This window comes from Carcharhinus amblyrhynchos, chromosome 3 (genome assembly GCF_965287045.1).
Source record: "Carcharhinus amblyrhynchos chromosome 3, sCarAmb.v2.hapA, whole genome shotgun sequence".
NCBI classification, from domain to species: domain Eukaryota; kingdom Metazoa; phylum Chordata; class Chondrichthyes; order Carcharhiniformes; family Carcharhinidae; genus Carcharhinus; species Carcharhinus amblyrhynchos.
In genome coordinates this window covers 5,770,208-5,797,258 of record NC_137326.1, presented here as the reverse complement: position 1 = coordinate 5,797,258, position 27,051 = coordinate 5,770,208, and the positions used below count along the sequence as shown (strand labels likewise).

Sequence of the window (27,051 nt, the reverse complement as noted above, 5' to 3'; positions counted from 1 at the left end):
TCAATGCCCGGCTTGGGTCCCTGTCTGTGCAGAGACTGCACATTCTCCCCGTGTCTGTGTGGGTTTCCTCCAGGCACTCCAGTTTCCTCCCACAGTCCAAACACATGCTGGTTAGGTGGATTGGCCATGCTAAATTCTCCCTCAGTGTACCCGAACAGGCACCAGAGTGTGGCGACTAGGGGATTTACATAGTAACTTCATTGCAGTATGAATGTAAGCCTACTTGTGCCTAATAAATAAATAAATTTTTAAAAAAGCTGTTTAAAATCTATATTAATGATTTTGATACAGGGATAGAAGGTTCTATAGCCGAATTTGTAGATGACACAAAAACAAGTGGGACAGTAAGTTGCAATGAGGAAATAAGAAACTTACAAACGGATATAGACAGATTCGGAGGTTGGGCCAAAATGTGGCAGATGGAGTTTAACATGGATAAGTGTAAGGTCATGCCTTTTGGTCGCAAAAATGGGAAGGTGACTCATTATCTAGATGGGGAGAGACTTCAGGATGCTCTGGTGCAGAGGGATCTGGGTGTCCTTGTTCATGAGTCACAGAAAACTAGCAAGCAGCTACAGCAGATAATAAAAAAAGCAAATGGAATGTTGGCATTAATAGCTAAAGGAATAGAATATAAAGGTGAGGAAATATTGTTGCAACTTTACAAGGCATTGGAGAAAGTGATAAATAATGACAGAGGGAGTCAGCCAGACAGAGAGAGACAAAGTGAGGCAGAGACAGAAAGAGAGTCAGCGAGAGAGAGGGCCAGAGAGGAAGAGGGTGAAAACACAAAGAAAAGTTATATCACCATAAAAAACCCACACTCTAGGACCAATGTGATTCACTGACAGGTAGCAAGGAGCAGGTTGATGTTTGTACACAGCTACATTCTGTGTATGGACTGTGCATTACCCTGGATCATCCCACTGCCTACAGAGTTACAATCAACAAAACCTCAGCCTCTCTGCCCACCGCAGCTGAAGAAACTGACATTTTGACCTTTAATTCATGTAGTTTGGGAACAGTGGGGTATTTTTGCAAGGTTCATCTGAGCACATCTTGCAGACAGAGTGTACTGCACTAAGATATCAGGTGAATGTGCACAGTCAGCAGCCCACTGCTATCCTCTGACTGCAGTCAAATAAAAATCTACTGATTCCTTCGATACATCGTAAAGAACAAGCTCAACTGCTGACAGTATTTAACTGTTCCCCTTCCTTTATTGCATGCACTCATATTTTAACAACCCGGCCAATCTCCCGAGACACTCTTACTGGGGCGTGAAGACCTTCAGGTGAAGCGAGGTCAAAGAATTGAGGGAAATAAGTGGTCTGTAGCGAGAAATAATTCCTTACCTATTTTTTAAAGTCATGCATTTTGTCCTCAGTTTGTATTTTTTATAAAAAAATTCCACATGGGATAAAAACTGTCAGTGTAAACAATTGATACGGTAATGACCCTGGACGAGATTTACTGGCCACGCCCACCCCAAGGCAGGAAATTCATGCCGACATCATTAGACCTTTGCATGGTCTGTGTCCTGCCCGCTACAATTCCCATGGGGTGGGCGGGCCAGGGAAATTTTGCCTTCATGAATGAAGATTGCAGTGCCTCCAGTGGGCAGAGTAGGTGACAGTAGCGTGACAGTTTACATAGGCACTTTCCCCATCTAAATGTGAACAATGAAACCGAAACATCCTAGACATCAGCGACGTGGTGGCACAGCGGTTAGCATTGCTGCCTCACAGCGCCAGGGACCCGGGTTCAATTCAGCTGCCCTCATTTTCCACTGCAGATGCCCTCATTTTCAAAAGGATCACTCAACGAAAGAAACAGACTTGCATTTAAATAGCTTCTCAGGGTCAGCCCACAGTGCTTGATAGTCCGTGAAGTACTCGCAGCCACTGTCGCAATGTAGGATACAAATATACGGTGAATATTCCCAGGAGAATGGAGGGTTCTTTACCCAGCATGCATAGCAGTGGAGAAAGTGCCCTATCCCACAGAACTGAGCTGTCCGGTCCCACAGATAAGGCAATTTCTTAAGCACAAGCAGAAGGGTTGACCTTGTGGTATTATCGCTAGATTTATATCCAGAAACTCAGCTAATGTTCTGGGGACCTGGGTTCAAATCCCACCACAGCTGATGGTAAAATTTGAATTCAGTAAAAATTAAGAATCTACTGATGACCATGAAACCATTGTCAGAAAAACCCACCTGGTTCACTCATGTCCTTTAGGAAAGGAAATCTGCCAGCCTTACCCGGTCTGGCCTACATGTGACACCAGAGACACAGCAATGTGGTTGACTCTCGAGTGCCTTCTGGAAAGGCCTAGCAAGCCACACAGTTGTATCAATCCAAGTTCAGCCAGAGTTGGGCAATAAGTGCTGGCCAGTTAGCGACGCCCGTGTCCAATGAATGAATTAAAAAAATACTCTCTGTCTCTGTCTGTCACTATCACTTCCTCTGTCCAGCTTACTTCTTACTGCTCCATCTTTCTCGCTGTATCTTTCTCATTCCCTTCTTACCTCTGTGTCTCCACCTCCGCCTTTGCACGCACTTTGTCCATACCAAGCTACTTTCTTGCCTTTCTCTGCCTCATTCTCTGAGGCGTAGAACACGCTTTGCATCAACAGACACAAACCTTTTTTTTTCACTTCAGGCAGGTTGAGGTGAACAGGCCCTTAGAGAGCCAAAGATTGGGTGGATTTTGGATTTCTTAAAGCTTTAACACTCTCTGGAAAAGCCTGACAAGCCAATCAGTCGTATCAATCCAAGGGCAACTATGGATGGGCAATGAAAGCTGGCCAGTTAGCCACACCAATGTCCCACAAAGGAAATTTTTTAAAGAATGGGCACCAGAAATCCCATTCCACAAAAAAAACACTTCTTTTACAACCCCTGCAGCCACCTTGCGTTGATCTACGACTTGTGAGTTTTGCGCCAAAGTGAGGTGTTAGGATCCCCGACAAAGGGGTCATTTTGTGCAGGTTTCTGCTGATGTGGGTCCCCATTGTACAGCCAACAATGCGTCACCACGGAGGGGCCCCTCAGCATTTGACATTTAGTCCCCAAATCGTGGGTTCGAAAGCAGCTCATCCTCCTGCTTCTCCTGTTAACAGTGCAGCAGAGATTTGCTGCGTCAAGTGTTGAAAATACTCCACGGCTCCAGCGCTTCCTGCTGGTTTTTCCTGACCCTGGTATCTTGGCCCGTCTCCAGGGCAGGAGGTAGATCTGGAGAAGCAGCTGCCTTATCAACAGAAAGCTCCCCACAACAATTGGTATCGCGCTGATCTCAGCATGTCCCGATTTGGCCACTGGGAGTGTTCGCGTAGGTTAAACACAGCTCCCATTTAGCATGTTAAATTCACAACCCGTAGCTCCTGACTGCCTATGGGGATGGCTACGGGACATCAGTTAATAATACAGGCACGTGTTTCAGATGGAGCCCTCTGTGCTGGACACATCTGTGCAACTCTCTAATCCCTTCATTTTACGGAAAACATTTAACTCCATCCCAGATCGCCGTGAGAACAAGGGAACATAAGGGGTCAACCCCTAGAGCATGCTCTGCCCTTCAATGAGATCCTGGCTGGTCAGTAACTTAACTCCGTCCACATGTCTTGGCTTCATATCTCCTGGTGTAAAAGAAATCTATCCCAGAAATAAGATCGTTTGCTGCTTTTAGTGAGAATGGGCTGCACTCGTCTGCCACCCTTTGTGAGAAGGGGACATCCCCAGCTTCTCTCCTGAACTGCCTGGCCCTGATTTTAAGGTTATGTCCCCCTCATTAGGTACTGTCCCTGCCCCCACTGCCTCCCCACGCCCCCATCAGCAGAAATGGCGTCCCCCTCTGTCTATCTTATTTATTTCCTTGCCCAAAATCCTAAAAACCTGAATGAAATCGCTGTTTAACCCATTCGATTCACAAGATCATGAGGAATAGTCCAAAGATGTGCGGGTTAGGTTGATTGGCCATGCCACACATTGTCCCTTAGAGTCGTGAGATGAGTAGGTTAGAGGGATTAGTGGGTAAATATGTAGGGATAAGGGGGTAGGGACTGGGTGAGATTGTGGTCGGTGCAGACCCAATGGGCCAAATGGCCTCTTTCTGCACTGTGGGGTTTCTATGATTCTTTTTCTATGATTCTAATAGGCGACAGCCCGGCGGTATTATTACTAAAGTATTAATCCAGAAACTCAGCTAATGCTCTGGGGACCCAGGTTCGAATCCCGCCACAACAGATAATGGAATTTGAATTCAATAAAAAAAAATCTAGCATTACAAATCTACTGATGACCATGAAACCAGTGTCAATTGTCAGAAAAACACCTCTGGTTCGCTAATGTCCCTTTATGGAAGGAAATCTGCCATCCTTACCCGGTCTGGCCTACATGTGACTCCAAAGCCACAGCAATATGGTTGACTCTCAACTGGAATGGCCTAGCAAGCCAGTCAGTTGTCAAGGGCAGCTAGGGATGGGCAACAAATGCCAGACAGCCAGCGATCTCCACGTCCAATGAATGAATTTAAAGAAAGGGCAGGAGTAGGCCATTCGGTCCATCGAACCTGCTCTACAATTCACCAGCATCACGGCTGATCGGGTCCTGGCTTCAATCCCACTGTGCTACAACTCCCAATAACCCCCATCTTTCTTGTCTTCCCTGTCTAACTCAGCCTTAAATATATTCAATGAGCCAGCCTCCACCACCCTCTGTGGAACAGAACACTACCGATCCTCTGAGAGAAAGAAATTCCTCCTCAAGGCCATCTTAATGGGAGGCCCCTTATCTTTTATTTGTGTCTCCAGTTCTCGACTCCACCACAAGTGGGAACACCCTCTCAGCAGCCACCCTGTCCGGCCCCCCTCATAATCTTACGCCTCTCGCTCGTCCAAATGCCCCCAGTGAACACAGGCCCAACCTGCTCAGATTTCCTCCTGAGTCCAGGCTATACAAACCCAATTACTGCAAAACCTCCTCATTATCTCACAGTTCGAACTCTGGTAACATTCTGGTGAATCTGTGCTGCAGTGAACCCCTCATCTTATCTTCCAGCGGAAGGTCAGTAATTCCCCAGGGGGTCTTATCAAATCGTGGAGCCAGCCTCAAAGGATCTGCTCCTAAAGTCAAAGTCTGATGCAAGGGATAAAAGAAAGAATTTGCATTTACATCACGCCTTTCCCATCCTCAGCACGTCTCCAAAGTGCCTATGAGCAAACCAACTGCTTTTGAAGGGTGATCACATTTGCAACAGAGGAACTGGATGGCCGATTCACGCACAGAAAGCTCCCAGGAATAGCAATACAGCACGGTGGCACAGTGGTTAGCACTGCTGCCTCCAAGCGTTAGGGTTCGATTCCCAGCTCAGGTCACTGTCCGCAGGAGTTTGCACGTTCTCCCTGTGTCTGTGTGGGTTTCCTCCGGGTGCTCCGGTTTCCTCCCACAGTCCAAAGATGTGTGGGTTAGGTTGATTGGTCAGGCTAAATTGCTCCTTGGTGTTCGGGGGATAGCAGGGGGATTAGTAAGGTAAATATGTGGGGTTACAGGGATAGGGCCCGATGGGATTGTTATTGGTGCAGACTTGATGGGGCGAATGGCCACCCTCTGCTCTGTAGGTTCTATTACTCAATGAGATAATTAACCAGGTAATTGACATTAGCAAGGTGTTTGACGGATAACCATTGGTCAGGATACTGGGAAGATTCCTCTGTGATTCTCCAAAATAATACCTTGGAACCTGTGTAGGCAGAGCCTTTGGGCTAGGGTAACGCCTTTATCTAGAAGGTGGCATCTCTGACAATGCAGCACTCCCTCTGCATTAGAATACATTAATAGCTGCTTCAAAAGCATTAGCGTATATTAAGATATCAGTTTCAGAATAACTACAGCAAAGATATCCAGCTCAGTTTCCCAACATGTGTCCCAACATAGAAGGATAGAAGTGCAGAACAAGGCCACTCAGCCCATTCAATCTGTACCAACTCTCCAACAGAGCATCTTACCCAAGCCTTATCCCTGTAACCCCATGTATTTATCCCGCTAAACCTCCTAACCTACACATCTTTGGACACTAAGGAACAATTTTCATAGAATCCCCACAGTGCAGACGGAGGACATTCGGCCCATTGAGTCTGCGCCAACCACAATTCCGTCCAGGCCCTATTCCCGTAACCCCACATGTTTACCCTGTTCATCCCTCTGACACTAGAGTTAATTTAGCATGGCCAATCCACCTACCCTGCACATCTTTGGACTGTGAGAGGAAACCGGAGCGCCCGGAGGAAACCCACGCAGACACAGGAAGAACGTGCAGACTCCACACAGACAGTGACCCACGCCGGGAATTGAACCCGGTTCCCTGGCGCAATGAGGCAGCAGTGCTAACCGCTGTGCTACCGTGCCTGTGTATATAACACTTCCACACTCACGGTCCAGGCTTGCACACGAGGAACGGCACGAGGGTGAGGGACCAGACGCTGCCAGGACTGTCACAGCTTCATCCCAGGAGGAGAAGCACCAAAAGGGGAGGAAGCTTTTCAGCTGAACAAAGTTAATACTCACGACTGGTGAACGCTGCAGTTGTAAAACACAAAGTCGGTGCTGGCAAACCTCTTGCCCGTTTCCTTCGACTTCAAGTACAGTTTGACCACCCGCTTGTCCCCTGAACAAAGCAGACAGCAGACAGGAGATTAAACATGCACTTTCCAGGATGGTTCAAATACATAAAACAAAGTCAAACACAGAAAAAAAAAGCTGATTAATCAGAGAATCCCTACGGTGCAGAAGGAGACTGTTCGGCCCATTGAGTCTGCACCGACCACAGTCACAACCAGGCCCCATCTCCATAACCCCCACGTATTTACCCTGGCTAGTTCCTCCTGACATTAAGTGACAATTCAGCATGGCCAATCCACCTAACAGGCACATCTTTGGACTGTGGGAGGAAACCGGAGCGCCCGGAGGAAACCCACACAGACACGAGGAGAATGTGTGCAGACTCCACATTGACAGTGACCCAAGTTGGGAATCGAACACAGGCCTTTCTCAGGCAGCAATGCTAATCACTGTGCCACCACAATGTGTAATCAATGGAAACCCATTCAGTCAATGCAGTACCTTAACCCTCCACTCAAACCCACTCTGTCGGTACTTTAACTCTCCAAATGAAACTCTCTCCCGCTCCCCGGATACAGCCTCAATTTAATGTCCCATTTGAAGGACTGCCCCTCCAACAATGTAGCACTCCCTCAGCACTCCAATGGTGTTTTCTCAATTCTCTCAACAAAGCTGCCCTATAAATCCTACAAAAGTATAGATACCATTGGCGTTACCGCTCGATCAGGTCCAGGGTGGAACTTACTTCAAACAGAATCTATTTTACAGCAAACTGGCTAACACTGAGCAAAATCCATTTTAACAGCCTAGAGCACAATGCAATGTATTTACTCAGCAAGTAAAGAGTCGATTTGGTCAGCAAAGTGAGTCCATTTTAACAGAATCTCCAGTGATGCCCTCAGCATCCACTACCTCTGCCATCAACGCACCGTGGCAACCGTGTGTACCATCTATAAGATGCACTGCAGGAACTCACCAAAGTTCCTTCAACAGCACCTTCCAAACCCATCACCTCAACCATCTAGAAGGACAAGGGCCATAGATACATGGGAACACCATCACCTGCAAGTTCCCCTCCAAGCCACTCACCATTCTCCTTGGAAATATATCGCCGCTCCTTCACTTTCTCCTCAACTTCTCCAGAGTTGAGGAGAAACTCCCAAAGGGTTGTGAATCTGTGGAATTCGCTACCCCAAAGTGCGGTGGGTGCTGGGACAGTGAGTAAATTTAAGGAGGAGTTAGACAGATTTTTAACTGGTAATGGGTTGAAGGATTATGGGGAGAAGGCAGGACAATGGGGATGAGGAGCATATCAGCTATGATCGAATGGCAGAGCAGACTCGATGGGCTGAATGGCCTATTCTGCTCCTTTATCTTATGAGCTTATGAACTGTCACAGGATCAAAATCCAGGAACCCCCTCCCTAATAGCGCCATGAGTGTACCTATACCTCACAGGTGTAGGTACACCCACCATCACTTTCTCAAGGGCAATTGCAGAGGACAGGTTTGGAGTTTGGTGTGTGGGGAGTTCGGAGAAAGGGTGTTCATTTCCATTTTCCATCTTTCTCACACTGTCAGAATTGCTTTTTACTCTATTCCAGGAAAAGGAGTTAGCTGTTCGGGGAGTATCTGGCTAAGTGGGTCAGTTCTATTCTTTCCCTCAGGTTTAAAATAGGTGGTAAATTCAACAAAATACACAAAAAAGTAACATAAATAAGTGAATGTAGTCATTATTTAAAACACATCAAGGAAGACAGCACAGGTGATGTACCAAGGCTGCAGCATGTTGGGTGTCCGGGACGTCAGTGTGATCCAGGGCAAACATGTCTACAGTAAGTGCTTGTAGCTGGAGGAGCTTCGGCTCAGAGTCATCGAGCAGGAGGCTGAGCTGCAGACACTGCGACACAGCAGGGAGGGGGAAAGTTACCTGGATGCTTTGAACCAGGAGGCAGCCACACCACTGAGGGTAGGATCTTCTGATTTGGTCAGTGACCAGAGACAGAAGAGTTCTGTCAGAGACTGAGAGCGAGGCAAGTAAGGGGCTCCAGAGGGCAGGAGTACATGGGCATCAGCCCCCGAAATGTCCAATTGAGCTGAGGTTTTCTCAGCTTGTTTGTCTCAGAGCGGAGGCTGCAGGGTGGATGAACTGACTGACCACTGTACCATGGGGAGAGCACTTGAGAATGTTGTAGTATTAGGTAGGGGACATAGGATGGTGGCACAGTGGTCAGCACTGCTGCGTCACAGCTCCAGGGATGTGGGTTCAATTCCCGGCTTGGATCACTGTCTATGCAGAGTTTGCATGTTCTCCCCGTGTCTGCCTGGGTTTCCTCCGGGTGCTCCAGTTTCCTCCCTCAGTCCGAAAGAGTGCTGGTTTAGCATTTGCCATGCTAAATTCTCCCTTAGTGCACCTGAACAGGTGCCAGGCTGTGGCAACTAAGTGATTGTCAGAATAACTTCATTGCAGTGTTAATGTAAACTGCTTACAACACTAACAAATGAACTTTAGTGAAGGGGATTGGCACTGTTCTCTACAGCAAAGAGTGAGAGTCCAGGGTTCATTACATCTGCTCTGAGCTGAGAGGAATTTGCAGTGGGAGGGGAAAGGATCCAGCTGTTGTGATCCATGAAGGGTCATGTAGAAGCAAAGAGCTTGGAAAGTTTGAGGAGTTAGGCACTAAATTACAAATCAGAACCTCAAAGATTATAATCTCTGGATTATTCCCTGAACTGCAATCAAATTGGCTCAAATGTGGCTCAAAGAATGGGGTGAGTGAAGAAGGTTCCGGCTTGTGAGGCAGTGGCACCAGTATTGGGGAAAATAGGGGGCTGTATCGTTGGGACGGTCTACACCAAAACCACGCTGGGACCAGTATTCTTGGGAACTGCATAACTAAAGAAGTAGAGATGGTTTAAATCTAAATAATGGGGACTAATCCTACACTTCCCGTTGCCTCGGCAGAGCAGCCAGCACAATTAAGGACCCCACGCATCCCGGACATTCTCTCTTCCACTTTCTTCTGTCGGGAAAAAAATACAAAAGTCTGAGGTCACTACTCAAGAACAGCTTCTTCCCTGCTGCTGTCAGACTTTTGAAGAGAGCTACCTCACATTAAGTTGACCTTTCTCTACACCCTAGCTATGACTGTAACACTACATTCTGCACCCTCTCCTTTCCTTCTCTATGAACAGTATGCTTTGTCTGTATAGTGCGCAAGAAACAATACTTTTCAATATATGTTAATACATGTGACAATAATAAATCAAATCAAAATGTGGAAAGGTGTAGATTAGAGGCCAGGTAAGAGAGAAACAAATAATATGGAAAATGAGAATGGCAGGAAGGGACAGACAGAAAAAGAACAAAGAATTCATCAATAGTCAAGACTAGATGTTACACAAATAACACGAGGACAAAACTAAAGGCTCTTTGTCTGAATATGCACAATATTCATGACAAAGTAAACAAATTGTTAGTGTACATGAAAGTAAATAAATATCACCTGATAGCCATCAGGAAGACATTGCTGCAGAATGATAAGGATTGGGTCCCGTATATTGAGAGGTATACAACCTTCAAGAGTAGGAATCTAGGTAAAGGTGGAGGGTTAGCACTGTTATTCAAGGATTGTATTGTTGCAATAGTTAGAATTGATCTCACTTTAGGAGATTGGGATTTGGAATCAGTTTCGGTGAAGATTAGGAACAGTAAGAGAAAGAACTTGCCATTGAGAGTGATTTACAAACAACAGCAACAGTGTAAAACACATTATACATCAAGGTATAGTGGGCACTTATAGTAAAGGGATGGCAATAACCATGGGTGACTTTAACCTACATATAAACTGGAGTAGTCAGATTGGAATTAATAGCCTGGATGAGGGGTTCAAAGAATGCTTTCGAGATAGTTTTTACAGCAGCACATCTTACAACCAACTGAGGTGCAGGTTACATTAGACTCCATCTCGTGTAATGTGTCAGGATTAATTAATCACCTCACAGTAAGGTCATCCCCAGGTAACAGCGATCGCAATGTGACTGAATTTTACATCCAGTTTCAAAGTGAGAAAAGTGGGTCGAAGGCGAGTAATTTAAATTTAAATAAGGGCAAATAGATGACGTGGAGATACAGGCGTGAAAACTGAACTGGATGAGGTGAACTGGGATACTCGGCTAGGGGATACATCACCAGAGGAGCAGTGGCAGATATTTAAGAGGGTGTTTCAGAATAAGTACATTCCGACTATAAAGAAAAATTCGAAAGGGAGCACCCACCATCCGTGGTTGCCATGATGTGAAGATGTCGGCGTTGGACTGGGGTGGGCACAGTGAGAAGTCTCACAACATCAGATTAAAGTCCAACAGGTTTATTTGGTAGCACGAGCTTTTGGAGCGCTGCCCCTTCATCAGATGAGTAGAGCAGCAGTGCTTCGAAAGCTCATGCTACCAAATAAATCTGTTGGATTTTAACCTGGTGCTATGAGACTTCTTACTGTGTCATCCGTGGTTGACTAAGAAAGTTAAGCATCAAACTTCAGGAAAAATATATAACTGCGTAAAGATAATCATGGAACCATGGAATCCCTACAGAGTATAAGGAGGCCATTCAGCCCATCTAGCCTGCACCAACAATCCCATTCAGGCCCTATCCTGTATCCCCATGTATTTACCCTGCTAATACCCTTAACACTAAGAAGTAATTTAGCATGGCCAATCCACCTAACCCGCACATCTTTGAACTGTGGGAGGAAACCAGGGCACGCGGAGGAAACCCACGCAGACATGGGGAGAATGTGCAAACTCCACATAGATGAGTGATAGATCAGGTAATTGGCCTGTCACCGACTGGTCAGAACAGTAAAGAATAATTAAAAGGTTAATCAGGAGAAAGAAATCAGAGTATGAGAGGAAGCTAGCTAGAATTGTACAAAAATATCAAAAGAGTTTCTACAGATATTCAAACATGGAAAGAGGGAAGAGAATGTTGATTCTCTGGACAGTGACAATGTACAGTCAATAGTGGATAATTGGGTGAAAATCCTGGAGCTACCTCCCTAACAGCATTGTAGGGAGGGACACAGTGGTTCAAGAAAGCAGCTCACCACTTCTCAAGATGGGCAATAAATGTTGGCCGAGCCAGCAATGCCCACATCCCATAAATGAATTTGAATTCCTCTGTGGGAGGAAACTGGAGCGTCGGAGGAAATCCACACGGACACAGGGAGAACATGCAAACTCTACACAGACAGACACGCGAGGCGAGAAATCAGACCTGGGTCCCGGCCGCTGTGAGGCAGCAGTGCTTACCACCGTACTATCGAACTGAACTGAGCACTGAGAGAAACTCAAGATACTCGAGAAGAGTCAGCATGGTTTTGTGAAAGGGAAATCATGTTTAACCGATTCATTAGAGTTCTTTGAAGGAATGTGCTGTGGATGAAGAGGAGTCTGCAGACGTACTGTAATTGGATTTCCAGAAGGCATGTGATAAGTTGTCACATCAAGGGGTATTGCAGAAAATGAAAGCTGATGGTGTCAAGGGTAACATTTAGCATGGGTAGAAGATTGGTGAACTAACGGATAAACGAGAGAGTACGTATAAATGGGTCTCTGTCCGATTGGCAGCATGTGATTTTGGAGTCCCACAGAGGCCCTCAATGTTTTACAATTTACATCGGTGAATTAGATGAGGGGAGCGAAGGCATGGTAACAAAATTTGTAGCCCAATCCATCACCCAAACCAGCCTCTCATCCATTGACTCTGTCTATGCTTCCCGCAAAGCAGCCAGCATAACTAAGGACCCCACGCACCCAGCCATTCTCTCTTCCACCTTCTTCTGTCAGAAAAAAGATACAAAAGTCTGAGGTCACGTACCAACCGACTCAAGAACAGCTCCTTGCTGTCGTCAGGCTTTTGAATGGACCTATCTTGATCTTTCTCTACACCCTAGCTATGATTGTAACATTACATTCTGCACCCTCTTGTTTCCTTCTCTATGAATGGTATGCTTTGTCTGTGGCAGGCATAAGAAACAATACTTTTCACTGTATGTTACTGCATGTGACAATAATAAATCAAATCAAATTTGCAGATGATACAAAGATAGGTGGGAAAGTATGTCATGAAGAAAACATGAGGGGTGCAATCCTACTGGCCATCCATGCCACACTCCCACTGCAGCGTCCAGCCAAATCTCCGTTCAGTGCGGTGGGATGGGAAAATCCCACTGGTGTGAACCGGTGGTAACATTCCAGCCAAAGGGTTTGCAGACAGGTATCGATAGGTTGAATGAGTGGGCAAGAATCTGGCCAATAGTATGGGAAAATGTTAAGCTGTTCACTTTGGCAGGAAGAACTAAAAAGCAGAGTGTTATTTAAATGGAGACTGACTGCAGAATACTGAGGTACAGAGGGATCTGGGTGTTCTAGTGCATGGGTCAAAAAAATTAAGATGCTGATATTGCATGTAATCACGAAGACTAATGGAATGATCACCTTTATGATGAGAGAAATCGAACATAAAAGTAAGGATGTTATGCTTCAGTTATACAGGGCATTGGTGAGACCACATCTCAAGTACTCTGTGCAGCTTTGGTCTCTTTATTTAAGGAAAGGTGTAAATGCATCGGAGGCAGTTCAGAGGAGGATTATGGATGGATGCCTGGAATGAGCGGGTTGTCTTATGAGGAGGGATTGAACAGGCTGGGCTTGTTTCCACCGGAGTTTAGAAGGGTGAGGGATGACTTGATTGAAGTTCATAAGATCCTGAACGGTCTTGACAAGGTGGACGTGGAAAGAATATTTCTTCTTGTGAATGAGTCTAGAAGCAGGGGGCACGGTTTTATAATTAGGGATTGTCCTATTAGGATGAGGACGTTGTTTCTCAGAGGATTGTGCCATTTTGGAACACTCTGGGCGGGGACCAGAAATTCCTGCCCGAGATCAGCGAAGATTTCCGTCACTGGACTCTCGCCCGCTCTGATTCTGTGGCGGGTGAGGTGGGGGAGCTCAGGTCTCTGCCTCAGAAGGTGGTGGAGGCAGGGTCGCTGAATGTCTTTAGGGTGGAGGTAGGTAGATTCTTGTCAGGCAAGAGAATCAAAGGAATCAAAGAACTCGAAACACAAACAGATCAGCCGTGATCTTGTCGAATGGTTCAAGGGGCCGAATGGCCTACTTCTGCTCCCGTTTCACATGGTCGTATTGGGGATGGGTAATAAACGCTGGCCTCGCCAGAGACATCCACGTGACATGAACGATGAAATGAAACAAGCAGCAGCAAATGGCACTCACGACTGAAGCTACAGCAAAATCTCCCAAATACAGCAGAGTTACTTTAGTTGTAAGTTACCGGAGTAGCTATATCGTGCAAGTTATGTGAGTTAGAACAATCACAGTGATTTGCACAAATGTGGTCTACAAGGTGAATTAGCGGGCAGCACAGTGGCACAGTGATTAGCACCACTGTCTCACAGCGCCAGGGACCCGGATTCGATTCCCGGCTTGGGCCACTGTCTGTGTGGAGTTTGCACATTCTCCCCGTTTCCTCCGGGTGCTCTGGTTTCCTCCCACAGTCCGAAAGGCATGCTGGTTGGGGTGTGCATTGGCCATGCTAAATTCTCCCTCGGTGTAACCGAACAGACGCCGGAGTGTGGCAACTCAGGGATTTTCACAGCAGCTTCATTGCAGTGTTAATGTAAGCTGACTTGTGACACTAATAAGTAATCATCTCCGTTGCATCTTGGGCTTGTGGAGTTACGCTGTGCAGCCTAAAGCTCAAGGAGTGTCATCTCACAGGCGTTGAGAGGTTGTCACATAAAACTGCCCTGGAATGTTGAGTGAGTGACTTGCCTTTCTGCTTTCCTCCTACCTTCCCCAGGCCTTGGTGCTGGTGATAACGACCATCATACTTTATTGTATTGGAGCCATCAGACTCATTGGCAAGAGAAGCCACACACAATATTCATTTACTTATTTTTCCCGATCATTGAAGACAGCTGCAGGAATAATTTGTTGTTTCCAACTCTCGCCCTCCCAACCCCCTCTCCCGGAGCAGATGAACAGAATGGGAAGAACATGCCAAGGCAACATCTGGAGCACATCTGTAGCTAAGCTTGTAACAATTTTCTGAAAAGTTTTTATTCCCGTGTAAATATCCTACCCCCGGCCCTTTCCCGACTGTAACATTCGTTTATGTAACTCCCAGGGCTCCTTAAAAAACTGGTAAATTGTAAACTGCCTTAACCGAGTTATAAAATTAAGCTCTTTACATGCAGATCCAAGTAGAATGTGTAACTCCCAACAATTCCAAGGATATCCCACTTTGGTATCTTGTTGAGCCCATGAGTCAAGACTTCCAAAACAAGACCCAAATATTGTATGCGCTTATGTCCCCAATAAATGTCCCATGGTCACCAAGTGTGGCTTACTCAATGTAAAGCAATACAACAAAGGTTACGCAGAAAAACAACTCAACGCGGGAGTCACTGGCAAGGCCAGCATTTATGAGTAATGTCCAGTGTCTCAGCAGATAGCAGTTTTATTTTCCATTCGTTCGTGGGACATGGGTGTCGCTGGTTGGCCAGCATTTATTGCCCATCCTTAATTGCCCTTCTTCAGAGGGCAGTTGAGAGTCAACCACATTGCTGTGACTCATGTAGGCCAGACGGGGTAAGGTTGGCAGATTTCCTTCCCTAAAGGGCATTAGTGAAACAGATGGGTTTTTCCGACAATCGAGAAAGATTTCATGGTGATCAGTAGATTCTTGATTCCAGATTTTTTTTATTGAAGTCAAATTTCACCATCTGCTGTGGCAGGATTCGAACACAGGTCCCCAGAATATTAGCTGAGTTTCTGGATTAATAGTCAAGTGATAATACCATTAGGCCTCTTGCCATTGGGATAGAGGGTTGGAGGCTCAATTCGCACTCTAGAAACTTCAAAGCAATAGAAAAACCCGGGTGGAACTGCTGTCTTCAATGATTGGGGTAAATAAGTAAATTCTCCCTCAGTGTACCCGAACAGGCGCCTGAGTGTGGCGACTAGGGGATTTTCACAGTAACTTCACTGCAGTGTTAATGTAAGCCTACTTGCGACTAATAAATAAACTTTACTTCATTGCAATCACACTTCTAAATTGTTTCATTGGCTTTGAACAGCCTGAGGTCACAATACAAACTCAAGTCCTTCATTTTTACATCCACTGAGTTATTGTGGGAGGGGGAGAGAGAAATGGGTAAAGGGTGAAGTCAATGTGGCATGAGCAAGTACACGTTAAGATGACCAGACGAGGCTCCACAGCGTTGCAGACTCATCATAGACCCAGCACACAGGAAACATCGCAAACTTACCGTGGCCTCTGGTGATGGGGACAATCTCTCTGGCCGAGGGAGAGCGACAGTAGATCCGCCCGTCCATTATCCGACCCTCGGTCTCTGTGAAATTCTCAAAGGAACAGTTCACTCCCGTCGATAGGTCAGGGACATTGCGAGTTTGCAGAACCAACTACAAAGACAAAGAGAGAGAGAGAGGACCAGGACATTAATAAACCAACAGAGTACAGCAGCCCTGCTACATCAGGATTCACATAAAGAGAAATCAGAAGATTTCAAAGTGATTGCTTCCCTGAATGCTGCCCTTTCAACTCTTTGCTTGCAGGTATTCAGTCTATTTCAGGCGAGACTTCCACAGGCACTGTTATCTCACACAATTTCCAACCCTGGGCCAGCACTGCATCAACAACACTCAAGAAGCTCCGTGCCATCCAGGATAAAACAGCCCGTTTGATTGGCATCCCATCTACCACTATTCACACTCGTTCTCTCCACCACCGGCGCACTGTGGCAGCCGTGTGTACCAACCACAAGATAGGCTGCAGCAACTCACCAAGGCTCCTTTGGCAACAGCTTCTAAACCAGTAGCCGCTACCAGCTAGAAGGACAAGGGCAGAAGGTGCCTGTTGATACCAACACCCTCTGAGCCACTCACCAGCCGTTCCTTCAACGTCACTGAGTCAAAATCCTCAAACTCTCTTTCTAACAGCACTGTGGGTACACCTACACCACAGGGGCTGCTGTGGTTCAAGAAGGCGGCTCACCACCACCTTCTCAAGGGGCAATTAGGGAGGGGCAACACATCTGAGAAAAGTCTGAGCTCACAGAATAAAAAGGATGGTGTAGCAACAGGGGTACGAGTGACAGGAACCAAAGGGGAGTGGTTAAGGGCTCCTTTTCAAATTGGAGGAAAGTTTCTAGTGGAGTTCCGCAGAGGTCAGTAATCGACCAGGTACACGGTACATACACTTGCAAGTCGGCCAACGTTGTCTACCTAATATGCTGCAGGAAAGGATATCCTGAGGCATAGTATACTGGGGAGACCATGCAGACGCTATGACAACGGATAAATGAACACTGCTCGACAATCACCAGGTCAGTGTTCACTTCCTGTTCTCCAAAGCAGCCTGCACGACACACGACAACACGGAGTCGCTGAGCAGAGACTGATAACCAAGTTCTGCACACATGAGGACGGCCTCAACCGGGATCTTGAGTTCATGTCACACTATCTGTAACCCCCGTGACTTGCCTGGGCTTGCAACATCTCACTAACTGTCCTGGCTGGAGACAATACACATTGTCTGTACCTTTAAGATTTGATTACCTATAAAGACTTGCATTCCAACAATTATTTTGTAAATTGAGTTTGTGTCTTTACATGCCCTGTTTGTGAACAGAACTCCCACTCACCCGATGAAGGAGCAGTGCACTGAAAGCTAGTGGCTTTTGCTACCAGATAAACCTGTTGGACTCTAACCTGGTGTTGTGAGACTTCTTACTGTGTTTACCCCAGTCCAATGCCGGCATCTCCACATTATTTTATCAGCAGGGACACAGATTGCAAAAGCAAAGAGAATACAGTGAGTCACCCTCATCGAGAGTATTGCATCCAGTTCTGGGCACTGCACTTTAGGAAGGATTTGAAGATATTAGAGAGGATGTAGGAAAGATGAACAGGAATGGTTCCAGGGATAAGGAGCTTCAGTCATGAAGACAGGTTAGAAAAGCAGATTAAGAGATTTGATAAGAAGTATTCCAAATCATGAGGGGTTTAGGCAGAATGAATCAGGGAAAATGCAGGGAGATGATCTGGAATACATGAGGGTATGATGAGGACAGATTGGAAAGAGAAGTTTTAAAGTTTATTTATTAGTGTCACAAGTAGGGTTACATTAACACTGCAGTGAAGTTACTGTGAAAATCCCCTATCTGACAAGTGCGATGAAAGTGCATTATTGCTGCAGATATATGTTTTATGTTTATAATTATGTTATAATTAACATAATTTTATGTTTGAAATATGTTTTAAACATAAAACATATGTTTTATGTTTAAAGATAACATAAGCTACCTTTAAAACTTATGTTTAAAGTTCAGTTTTGTTCTACAGACGGTATGTTTGGTGGGAATACAACTGAGATGCTGGGAAAGTAGAATAAGAGGGGATTGGCACTGCAGGGTGGGGAGGGTGTTGGAGATCGGGATGGTCCAGAAGTTGAGGGGGGTGGGGGTCTGGCCCAGGAATGGTGGGGAGGCCACAATTGGTCATGCTTTTTTTTTATGTTTAAATATTGTTCAAACGGGTAATAATAGTTAAGCTGCTTCATTTGTTAGCGTTATCATAAAATTATCATTAAATAACATTTGTTTTACTATGAAAGATCCTATTTTGTCAACAGATTTACGCCTGGAGTTTGTACATTCTCCCCATGTCTGCATGGGTTTCCTCCCATATTCCAAAGGTGTGCAGGTTAGGTTGACTAGCCATGCTGAATTGCTCCTTAGTGTCCTGGGGTACGTACATTAGAGGGATTGGTGGAGTAAATATGTAGGGTTACGATGATACTGCTGAGGTGGTATTGACTCGATGGGCTGAATGGCCTCCTTCTGCACTGTAGGGATTCTATGATGCATCCAATCCTCACATTTATGCCAAAATAGGAAAATTGTTGGAGTCTAGTCCGGCTTCCGAATGTAATTTGGGATTCCGGTCCAGGGCTCTAACAAATGTATCTGAACAGGAAGCATTTACAGAGCTAAAGGGAAAAGTCAAGGGATTGACATGAGCTGGTTTGCTCTTGCAGAGAGCTGGCACAAACAAAATGGGCCGAATGGCCTCCTTCTGCGCTGCAACAATCCTGTGATAGGATGATTGGTCATGATTCACAGCAATCCCCATCGCTCGTGTCGAATCAATGACTTAACCAGCCCATCACAATTATTTTATTCAAACGGTTAGGATTCGATTTGATCCCAAGTTTATTGGTAGCGCGCTCTTTCCAAAAGATCAGTACATTCAATCTCCATGGAGACTGGGCTGGTCTGGGGTGTGACACACAACATTCAGCAGGGACTCCAATAGGATCACATTGAGCCGCATCAAATATTAAATTACCTTCACCACCCTCTCTCCCTGAACAAGATAAACAAGTGACTTCTTCCCTCCCCATTCCCCTTTCTCTCCCTCTTCTCTCTCTGCTGCTCTCCCCTTCTCACTCTCCTCTCTCCCTCTCCCACCAACTCTTCCCTTCTCTCCCACTCCTGCTATTTTCTCTTGAATGCTTCTTCTGCACCCCTCTGTCCCTCCTACCCCCCTGCCATTCCAGCCCTCCCATTAAGGATACTTCATTTGCAAGCAACAAAAGAACTAACTTCAGAGAGTAACAGTAACTTCTTACTGTGCCCATCCCAGTCCAAAGCCGGCATCTCCACTTCGGAAAGAAAAATCAAAGAGAAGGGTTTAATAAAGAAGCCTCATTACTCCAACACTTGAGGCCACAACCTTGGCCATACACCCCACTATTCCAAACTGCTTTCTATTTATACTGGATCAGCTGGCCCTCACCATTTTGCCATGGGTTACATTGTCTACTGGGTCAACTGACCCTCACAACATGTTACCATTTTAACACCTCTCACTCTCCCCATTTCTCCCTCATGCTCTCCCTCTTCCCTCCCTCTCACTCTCTCTCCCCTTTTCCTCCCTCTCTCCCGCTCTCCTCTCTTTCTCTGTTGCTCTCCCCTTTTCATAGAACATAGCACAGTACAGGCCCTTCGGCCCTTGATGTTGTGCCAAGCTATGTCCAAACCCAAGATCAAGCTATCCCACTCCCTATCATTCTGGTGTGCTCCATGTGCCTATCCAATAACCGCTTGAAAGTTCCTAAAGTGTCCGTCTCCACTATCACAGCAGGCAGTGCATTCCACACCCCAACCACTCTCTTTCCCCCCTCGTGTTCTCCCCTTTTCCTCCCTCCACTCCCCCAATTCCCCCCTCTCGCTCTCCCCTTTCCCTCCCTCTCGCTCTACCTCCTTCCGTCCCTCTCACTCTACCTCCTTCCCTCCCTCTCGCTCTACCCCCTTCCCTCCCTCTTGCTCTACCCCCTTCTCTCCCTCTCACTCTACCCGCTGCCCTCCCTCTCACTCTGTCCCCTTCCCTCCCTCTCGCTCTACCCCCTTCTCTCCCTCTCATTCTACCCCCCTCCCTCCCACTCTCCCCCCTCCTTCCCGCCCCATCTCTCCTAATCCCAAGCATTGAGGGGTCACCGGGGTCTTTACTTCCAAGAGTCTAGCTGGACCCAGCTCCCAAATTCACATTGGATTCAAATCGGTGCTGCGGTGAGCTGGATTGGTTACATTCGGGATGCTTTGGTTTCGTACACAAACACATGCAGATTAAAGAAATCCAGCTGAACTCACCAAAACTTGGGACATGGTGACGGAGATGTTTCTCGGCTGTACACTGAGCTGGACGCACTGTCGCAGGCTGGAAGCGAAACGTTGATATTCATTGGCCCGGTCGCACATATCCTTGCGGGAGCATCTAAAGCAACATTAAAAATCATCAAATGACAGCCGTGCACAATGCCAAACCCTCCCAAATGACCAGCAAGATTTCTACCAATTTTAACTGCTCCTTGAGACGTCAGCCTCACTGTCAAGGTCAGCATCTGTCACCAAATCCTACTGGCAAACAACGACGTTGAATAAATTCAAATTTGTTTGTTGGTGTCACAAGTAGGCTTACATTAACACTGCAATGAAGTTACTGTGAAAATCCCCTGGTCGCCACACTCCGGCGCCTGTTCGGGTACAGACTTGTGGGGCTAAATGGGCAGCACAACGCCTAGCACGGCTGCCTCACAATGAGAGGGACTCAGGTTCGATTCCCAGCTTGGGTCTGTGCAGGGTCTGCACATTCTCCCCATGTCTGTGCGGGTTTCCTCCGGGTGCTCCCGTTTCCTCCCACAGTCCGAAAGGCGTGCCGGTTAGGCGCACTGGCCGTGCTAAATTTTCCCTCAGTGTACCGGCGTCGGAGTGTGGCGACTAGGGGATTTTCACAGTAAACTTCATTGCAGTGTTAACGTAAGCCTTACTAGTGACTAATAAATAGACTTTAACTTTGGATGGAGATGCACCCAAATGGGGCTTTATCAGAAGCGGAGGTGAAAGTTCATCTGGAACGGGTTGGAGCAGAATGAAACGTCACGTCACCAGCAGAAACAACATTGCGTTCCACATCGTTCACACTTCAGATTGCATAATTTGTCAGTTTGTTGGCACTTCTATTGCTAACAAATCCTGCCCAAGGCTCCTTTCAATAAAACATTTAAAGTCGGGAATTATTAAATAAAGCACTTGCTGAGGCCACACACGGCACATTCGGAGCACAGAGCAGGTAGCACGATAGATAAAGGCCAGGGCCAAGGTCTCACGGCTAAGAAAATATGTAAGATCAAAGGTCAGAAGTGAGTCTCTCATTAGCAGGAGGGAGACGAAAGGGGGAAGCCGGGAGCTAGTTTCAAGGGAATTTTTTTTTGTAAACGTACACATACCAAGGATTGTTACAGTTCAAAGGCAAGCTGACAGGTAAAGACTACGATGTAAAGATGTTACAAGAGGAGGCCAACAAAAGCAGAAAATGCTGGAAAATCTCAGCACGTCTTACAGCATCTGTGGGGCGAGATTACAGCCAACATTTCAGGGTGGCACGGTGGTTAGCACTGCTGCCTCACAGCTCCAGGGACCTGGGTTCAATTGCCAGCTTGGATCACTGACGGTGGAGAGTTTGCACATTCTCCCTGTGTCGGTGTGGGTTTCCTCCAGGTGCTCCAGTTTCCTCCCACACTCCAAAGATGTGCGAGTTAAGGTGCATTGGCCATGCTAAATTGCCCCTTAATTTCCCAGGATGCATAATTGGAGGGATTAGAAGGGGAAATATATGGGGATCGGGCCTAGTTTGGATTGTTGTCAGTGAAGACTTGATGGGCCAAATGGCCTCCTTCTGCATTGTAGGGGATCTATGTTTCTATATGTTTCGGGTCTAGATGATCCTTTGAAAGGGTCATTGAAACATTGGCTCTATTCTTTCTCCACAGATGTTGCCAGACCTGCTGAGGTTTTCCAGCATTTTCTGGTTTTGTTTCAGATTGCAGCATCTGCAATATTTTGCTTTTATTACAAGGAGGCCATTCAGTCCCACAAGTCTCTGCTGCCTTCCCTTTGACTGCAGGTTTGAAATTTGGAATTCTTGCACTATCCTGATGAGTGTGAGATGAAAAGCTTTGGCAAGATGTCTCTCTTTCCAGCCATATTGAAGTAGAGAGTGTCCTAGGTCGCTGATAAGTATCCATGGTTTGGTCCCCTAGCCTCAAAGCCAAGCTTCCCCCACTGGACCAGGCTCAGAAAGAACCTTGGCGCATTTGATTCGATTTATTATTGTCACATGTATTGGGACACAGTGAAAAGTATTGATTTTGCGTGCTATACAGACAAAGCACACCGTTCATAGAGAAGTAAAGGAGTGGGTGCAGAATGTAGTGTTGCAGACATAGCTAGGGTGTAGAGAAAGATCAACTTAGTGCAAGGTAGGTCCATTCAAAAGTTTGATGGCAGCAGGGAAGAAGTTGTTCTTGAGTCGGTTGGGACGTGACCTCGGACTTTTGCACCTTTTTCCTGACAGAAGAAGGTGGAAGAGAGAATGTCTGGGGTGCGTGGGGTCAACATAGAAGGTAGGAGCAGGAGGAGTTCATTTTGTCCTTCGAGCCTGCTCCACCATTCATTACAATCCAACTCAATAGCCTCATCTTGCTTTTTCCCCATAACCTTTGATCCCATTCGCCCCAAATGCTATATCCTTAATTATGCTGGCTGCTTTTCCAAGGCAGTGGGAAGTATAGACAGAGTCAATGGATGAGAGGCTGGTTTGCATCCAGTAGTACCTTTTCACCCACTAATATTTTTGGTGCCACCCCTCACCCCTGAATCCATTAAACTGGTCAACCAGCCTTCCATCCATTGACTCTGTCTACAATTCCTGCTGCCTCGGGAAAAGCAGCCAGCATAATTAAGGACCCCATGCACCCCGGACATTCTCTCTTCCACCTTCTTCCATCGGGAAAAAGATACAAAAGTCTGAGGTCACGTACCAACCGACTCAAGAACAGCTTCTTCCCTGCTGCTGTCAGACTTTTGAATGGACCTACCTTGCATTGAGTTGATCTTTCCTTACACCGTAGCTATGACTGTAACACTACATTCTGCACTCTCTCCTTTCCTTCTCTATGAATAGTATGTTCTGTCTGTATAGTGCGCAAGAAACAATATTTTTCACTGTATACTAATACATGTGACAATAACAAATCAAAACACTCACTTGATGGAAAATATCGGAATTGGATGAGGGGGTGGCATTAGAAATGTTGACACGGGTCTTCCTACGAGACGCTTCTCTCTTTTTCCCCGACCCGATGTGTAATAATTCTCCTGTGAACTCCTGCGTTGAAAATTCAATTTTCCAAACGTAAATCTAAATCGTGTTAGTGTTTCCATTCATGCTGCACTGAATAATTTATCGTCAGCTGCTGTCTAACAAGACACAATCCTCTTTAAACCCAAGTCACTTGATGTTAAGCCACATTGGGCTGTGTACAGCTGTGGACAGAAGCAATATCATCTTGTGAAAACAGAGAAAATGATGGCACCTGAATAATTGATGTCCTAATTTAAATGATCACAGTTTAATATCAAGATCAAACTGTTGAGACTCCACGATAGACTGGGTCTGCCATCAGGCCGTGGCCCCTCGGTATAATCACTGCTAATTCTGAAGCAGATTAGAGGGAGAGCTTTAGCGGAAAGTGTTTCTCGACTTTTATCAGAAAAGTGAATCTGAAGATAAGGTTTAAAAGAGGATTTCCCTCTTTTCAGAAAATGCAGTTAAAACGCTCTTCTCATTATCCCAATTAAACAGAGCGACAGGGAGAGGCCGTTCTCCCACTCCGGCAGTCACTGGTGTTCTTCACGTCTGTAACTGCACCTGGACTCTCTGCGATTTACCGTGTGGGAACTCTCTTTGTTTTAAACCTCTCCAGCAATGTCACAATGGAGATCAACTTGCTTCACACTGAATCAGTGAAGTGAGGGAAAGGGAGAGTGGGCAGGAGCAAGAGGGAGAGTGAGAGAGAGAAGGTGAGACAGAGAGGGTGAAAGAGAGAGAGTGAGGAGGTGACGGAGAGAAAGAGAGAGAGGGTGAAAGAGAGAGAGAGAAAAGGTGAGAGAGAGTGATACAGAGAGGGTGAAAGAAACACAGTGAGGAGATTACAGAGAGAAAGATAGAGAGAGAGAGGAGGTGACAGAGAGAAAAAGAGAGAGGATGAGAGAGGTGAGAGAGAGAGATAGTGAGACAGAGAGGGTGAAAGAGAGACAGTGAGGAGGTGACAGAGAGAAAGAGGGAGAGAGGGTGAGAGAAAGACAGAGTAAGACAGAGAGGGTGAAAGAGAGACAGTGAGGAGGTGACAGAGAGAAAGGGAGAGGATGAGAGAGGTGAGAGAGAGAGATAGTAAGACAGAGAGGGTGAAAGAGAGACAGTGAGGAGGTGACAGAGAGAAAGAGGGAGAGAGGGTGAGAGAAAGACAGAGTAAGACAGAGAGGGTGAAAGAGAGACAGTGAGGAGGTGACAGAGAGAAAGGGAGAGGATGAGAGAGGTGAGAGAGAGAGATAGTAAGACAGAGAGGGTGAAAGAGAGACAGTGAGGAGGTGACAGAGAGAAAGGGAGAGGATGAGAGAGAGATAGAGGTGAGAGAAAGAGAGGGAAAGGGAGAAAGAGCAAGAAGATGAGAGAGAGAAAGAAAGAAAGGGAGTGAGAGGGACAGGGACTGAGAGGAAAAGAGAGAAAGGGGGAAGAGAGAGAAAGACAGGGAGAGAAAGAAAGAAAAGAGAAAAAGGAAAGATAGGGAGAGGGAAAAAGATGAAATGGGAGAGAGAGGAAAAAGATAGAGAAAGACAGATTGCAAGAAAAAGGAGGAGAGGGAGGGAAAGAGATGGAGAAGGAGAGAGAAAGAGAGACAAAAAGAGAGAAAAAGAGAGAGAAGGGGCAAGAGTGAAAGAGGAGGAGAGAGAGAGAGACAGAAAGAAAGAAAGGGAAAGAAAGCAAGAGGAAAGGAAAGAGAAAGGGGAGAGAAAGAAACAGGGAGAGAGACAGTGGGGGCAAGAAGGATGGAGATAGGAAGAGATTCGAGGATGAGAGGAGGGAGTGGAATGGAGAGGGGGCAGGAGGAAGAGGAGGAGAAGGGAGGTGGACAGATTGGAGGGGCTGAAGAAAGAGGAGGGGTTGGAAAGGAGAGGAGGGTCTGGGACAGGAGGTGAAATGCTGCGAAGTAGCCAGTTAGTGTGGCTGGGAGGGACAGTGTAAATGGCAGACTATAGCTATCTCAAGCTGGGCAGCAGTTGCAACACGTTTCTCTTGGTGGGAGGGTGTCCCTTACTCCCCAGCTCAAACCAGTGACCAAAACAGAGGGCACAAGCCTTAATATTACATCGCTGTCAACAAAACAACACACAGGCCCTGTGTAAGCTCATTCCCAACTCCAAACTCCTGACACTGCAGCACCAGTGATAGGAGGGAAGAGACTTGTTTCAGAGTATGGTGAATATAAACGGAAGCAGGGAACAGAGCGCGGTGTTTGTGGAGGCAGGGAGCATGCAAGATACAGAGAGACAGAATGAGGATAAATGTTGCTTCAGGACACAGGGCAAACTCTCCCGGCTCTTCAAATGTCACAGGATCTGTTACATACACCTGAGAAAGCAGACAGAGCGCCAGTGTAACATCTCCTTGGAAAGACAAATTGAACAGGACTGCAACTGAAGAGGAAAATAGAGACCCCAGGAGAGAGAGTGAGCGAGGGAGGGAGAGTTGGGGGGAGGGAAGAGAGGGATGAAAGAGAGAAAGCGAGTGAGAGGAGGAAACCGGAAGTTTCCAATGATGGCCAAGGGAGAAAGCATTTTCCGCTAATTCTAAGTAAAGTGATATTTTGCTCGGGTTAATTGCTACAGAAAGTGAGTTGATGGATAAAGTGCAATTAATCATCATTATATTCAGAGCTTGTTTCTTTTTCCTGTAGGAATTGATATTCTTGATTGTTCCTCTGATGTTTTGAAGGCCCCACTCCATGAAAATAGAATGCAGACATGTCCGCTACGACTCTCACCAACTTTTACAGATGCCCCACAGAAAGCATTCTTTCTGGTTGTATCACAGCTCAGTATGGGCTCCTGCTCTGCCCAAGACCGCAAGGAACCACAAAAGGTAGTTTGCAGTTTCTACAAAATGCAGCCCAATCCATCACACAACCTAGCCTCCCAACCATTGACTATCTACACTTCCTGCTGCCTCGAGAAAGCAGCCAGCATAATCAAGAACCTTACGCACCCCGGACATTCTCTCTTCCACCTTCTTCCGTCAGAAAAAAGATACAAAAGTCTGAGGTCAGGTTATCAACTGACTCAAGAATAGCTTCTTCCCTGCTGCTGTCAGACTTTTGAATGGATCTACCTCGCATTAAGTTGATCTTTCTCTATACTCCAGCTACGACTGTAACACTACATTCTGCACCCTTTCCTTACCTTCTCCCCTATGTACTCTATGAATGGTATGCTTTGGTTGTATAGTGTGCAAGAAACAATACTTTTCACTGTATACTAAAACATTCAATCATGGCTGATATTTTTCTCATCCCCATTCTCGTGCCTTTTCCCCATAACTCCTGATCCCCTTATTAAATAAAAACCTATCTATCTCTGTCTTAAAGACACTCAATGACCTGGTCTCCACAGCCTCCTGTGGCAAAGAGTTCACCACCCTCTGACTGAAGAAATTCCTCCTCATCTCTGTTTTAAAGGGTCGTCCCTTTAGCCTGAGGTTGTGCCCTCTGGTTCTAGTTTTTTGGTATTGGACTTAATCCATCAATCTTCTGACTGAGCCAAGCACGTTGTCACAGAGCAACAACTGGTGCTTAATGGCCAATGCTTTACCGTGTGAATATTGGTGGCTCAGTGAGAGAACAGGTGGCACAGTGGTTAGCACTGCTGCCTCAC

General features: G+C 46.3%; 1 protein-coding gene across 2 annotated transcripts in view; it reads right to left on the bottom strand.

The window, feature by feature from the left end:
- The window catches only part of LOC145363348 (plexin-A1-like), a 506,974-nt gene that overhangs the window by 241,742 nt on the left and 238,181 nt on the right, over window positions 1-27,051 (bottom strand). For both annotated transcript variants that reach the window (XM_080218652.1, XM_080218653.1), the window contains exons 6-8: window positions 20,374-20,497; window positions 15,970-16,123; window positions 6,567-6,666 (exon numbers count right to left, since the gene is read on the bottom strand). In XM_080218652.1, the coding sequence (XP_080074778.1) occupies window positions 6,567-6,666; window positions 15,970-16,123; window positions 20,374-20,497 (378 nt within the window). The remainder of the gene's footprint in view (window positions 1-6,566; window positions 6,667-15,969; window positions 16,124-20,373; window positions 20,498-27,051) is intronic.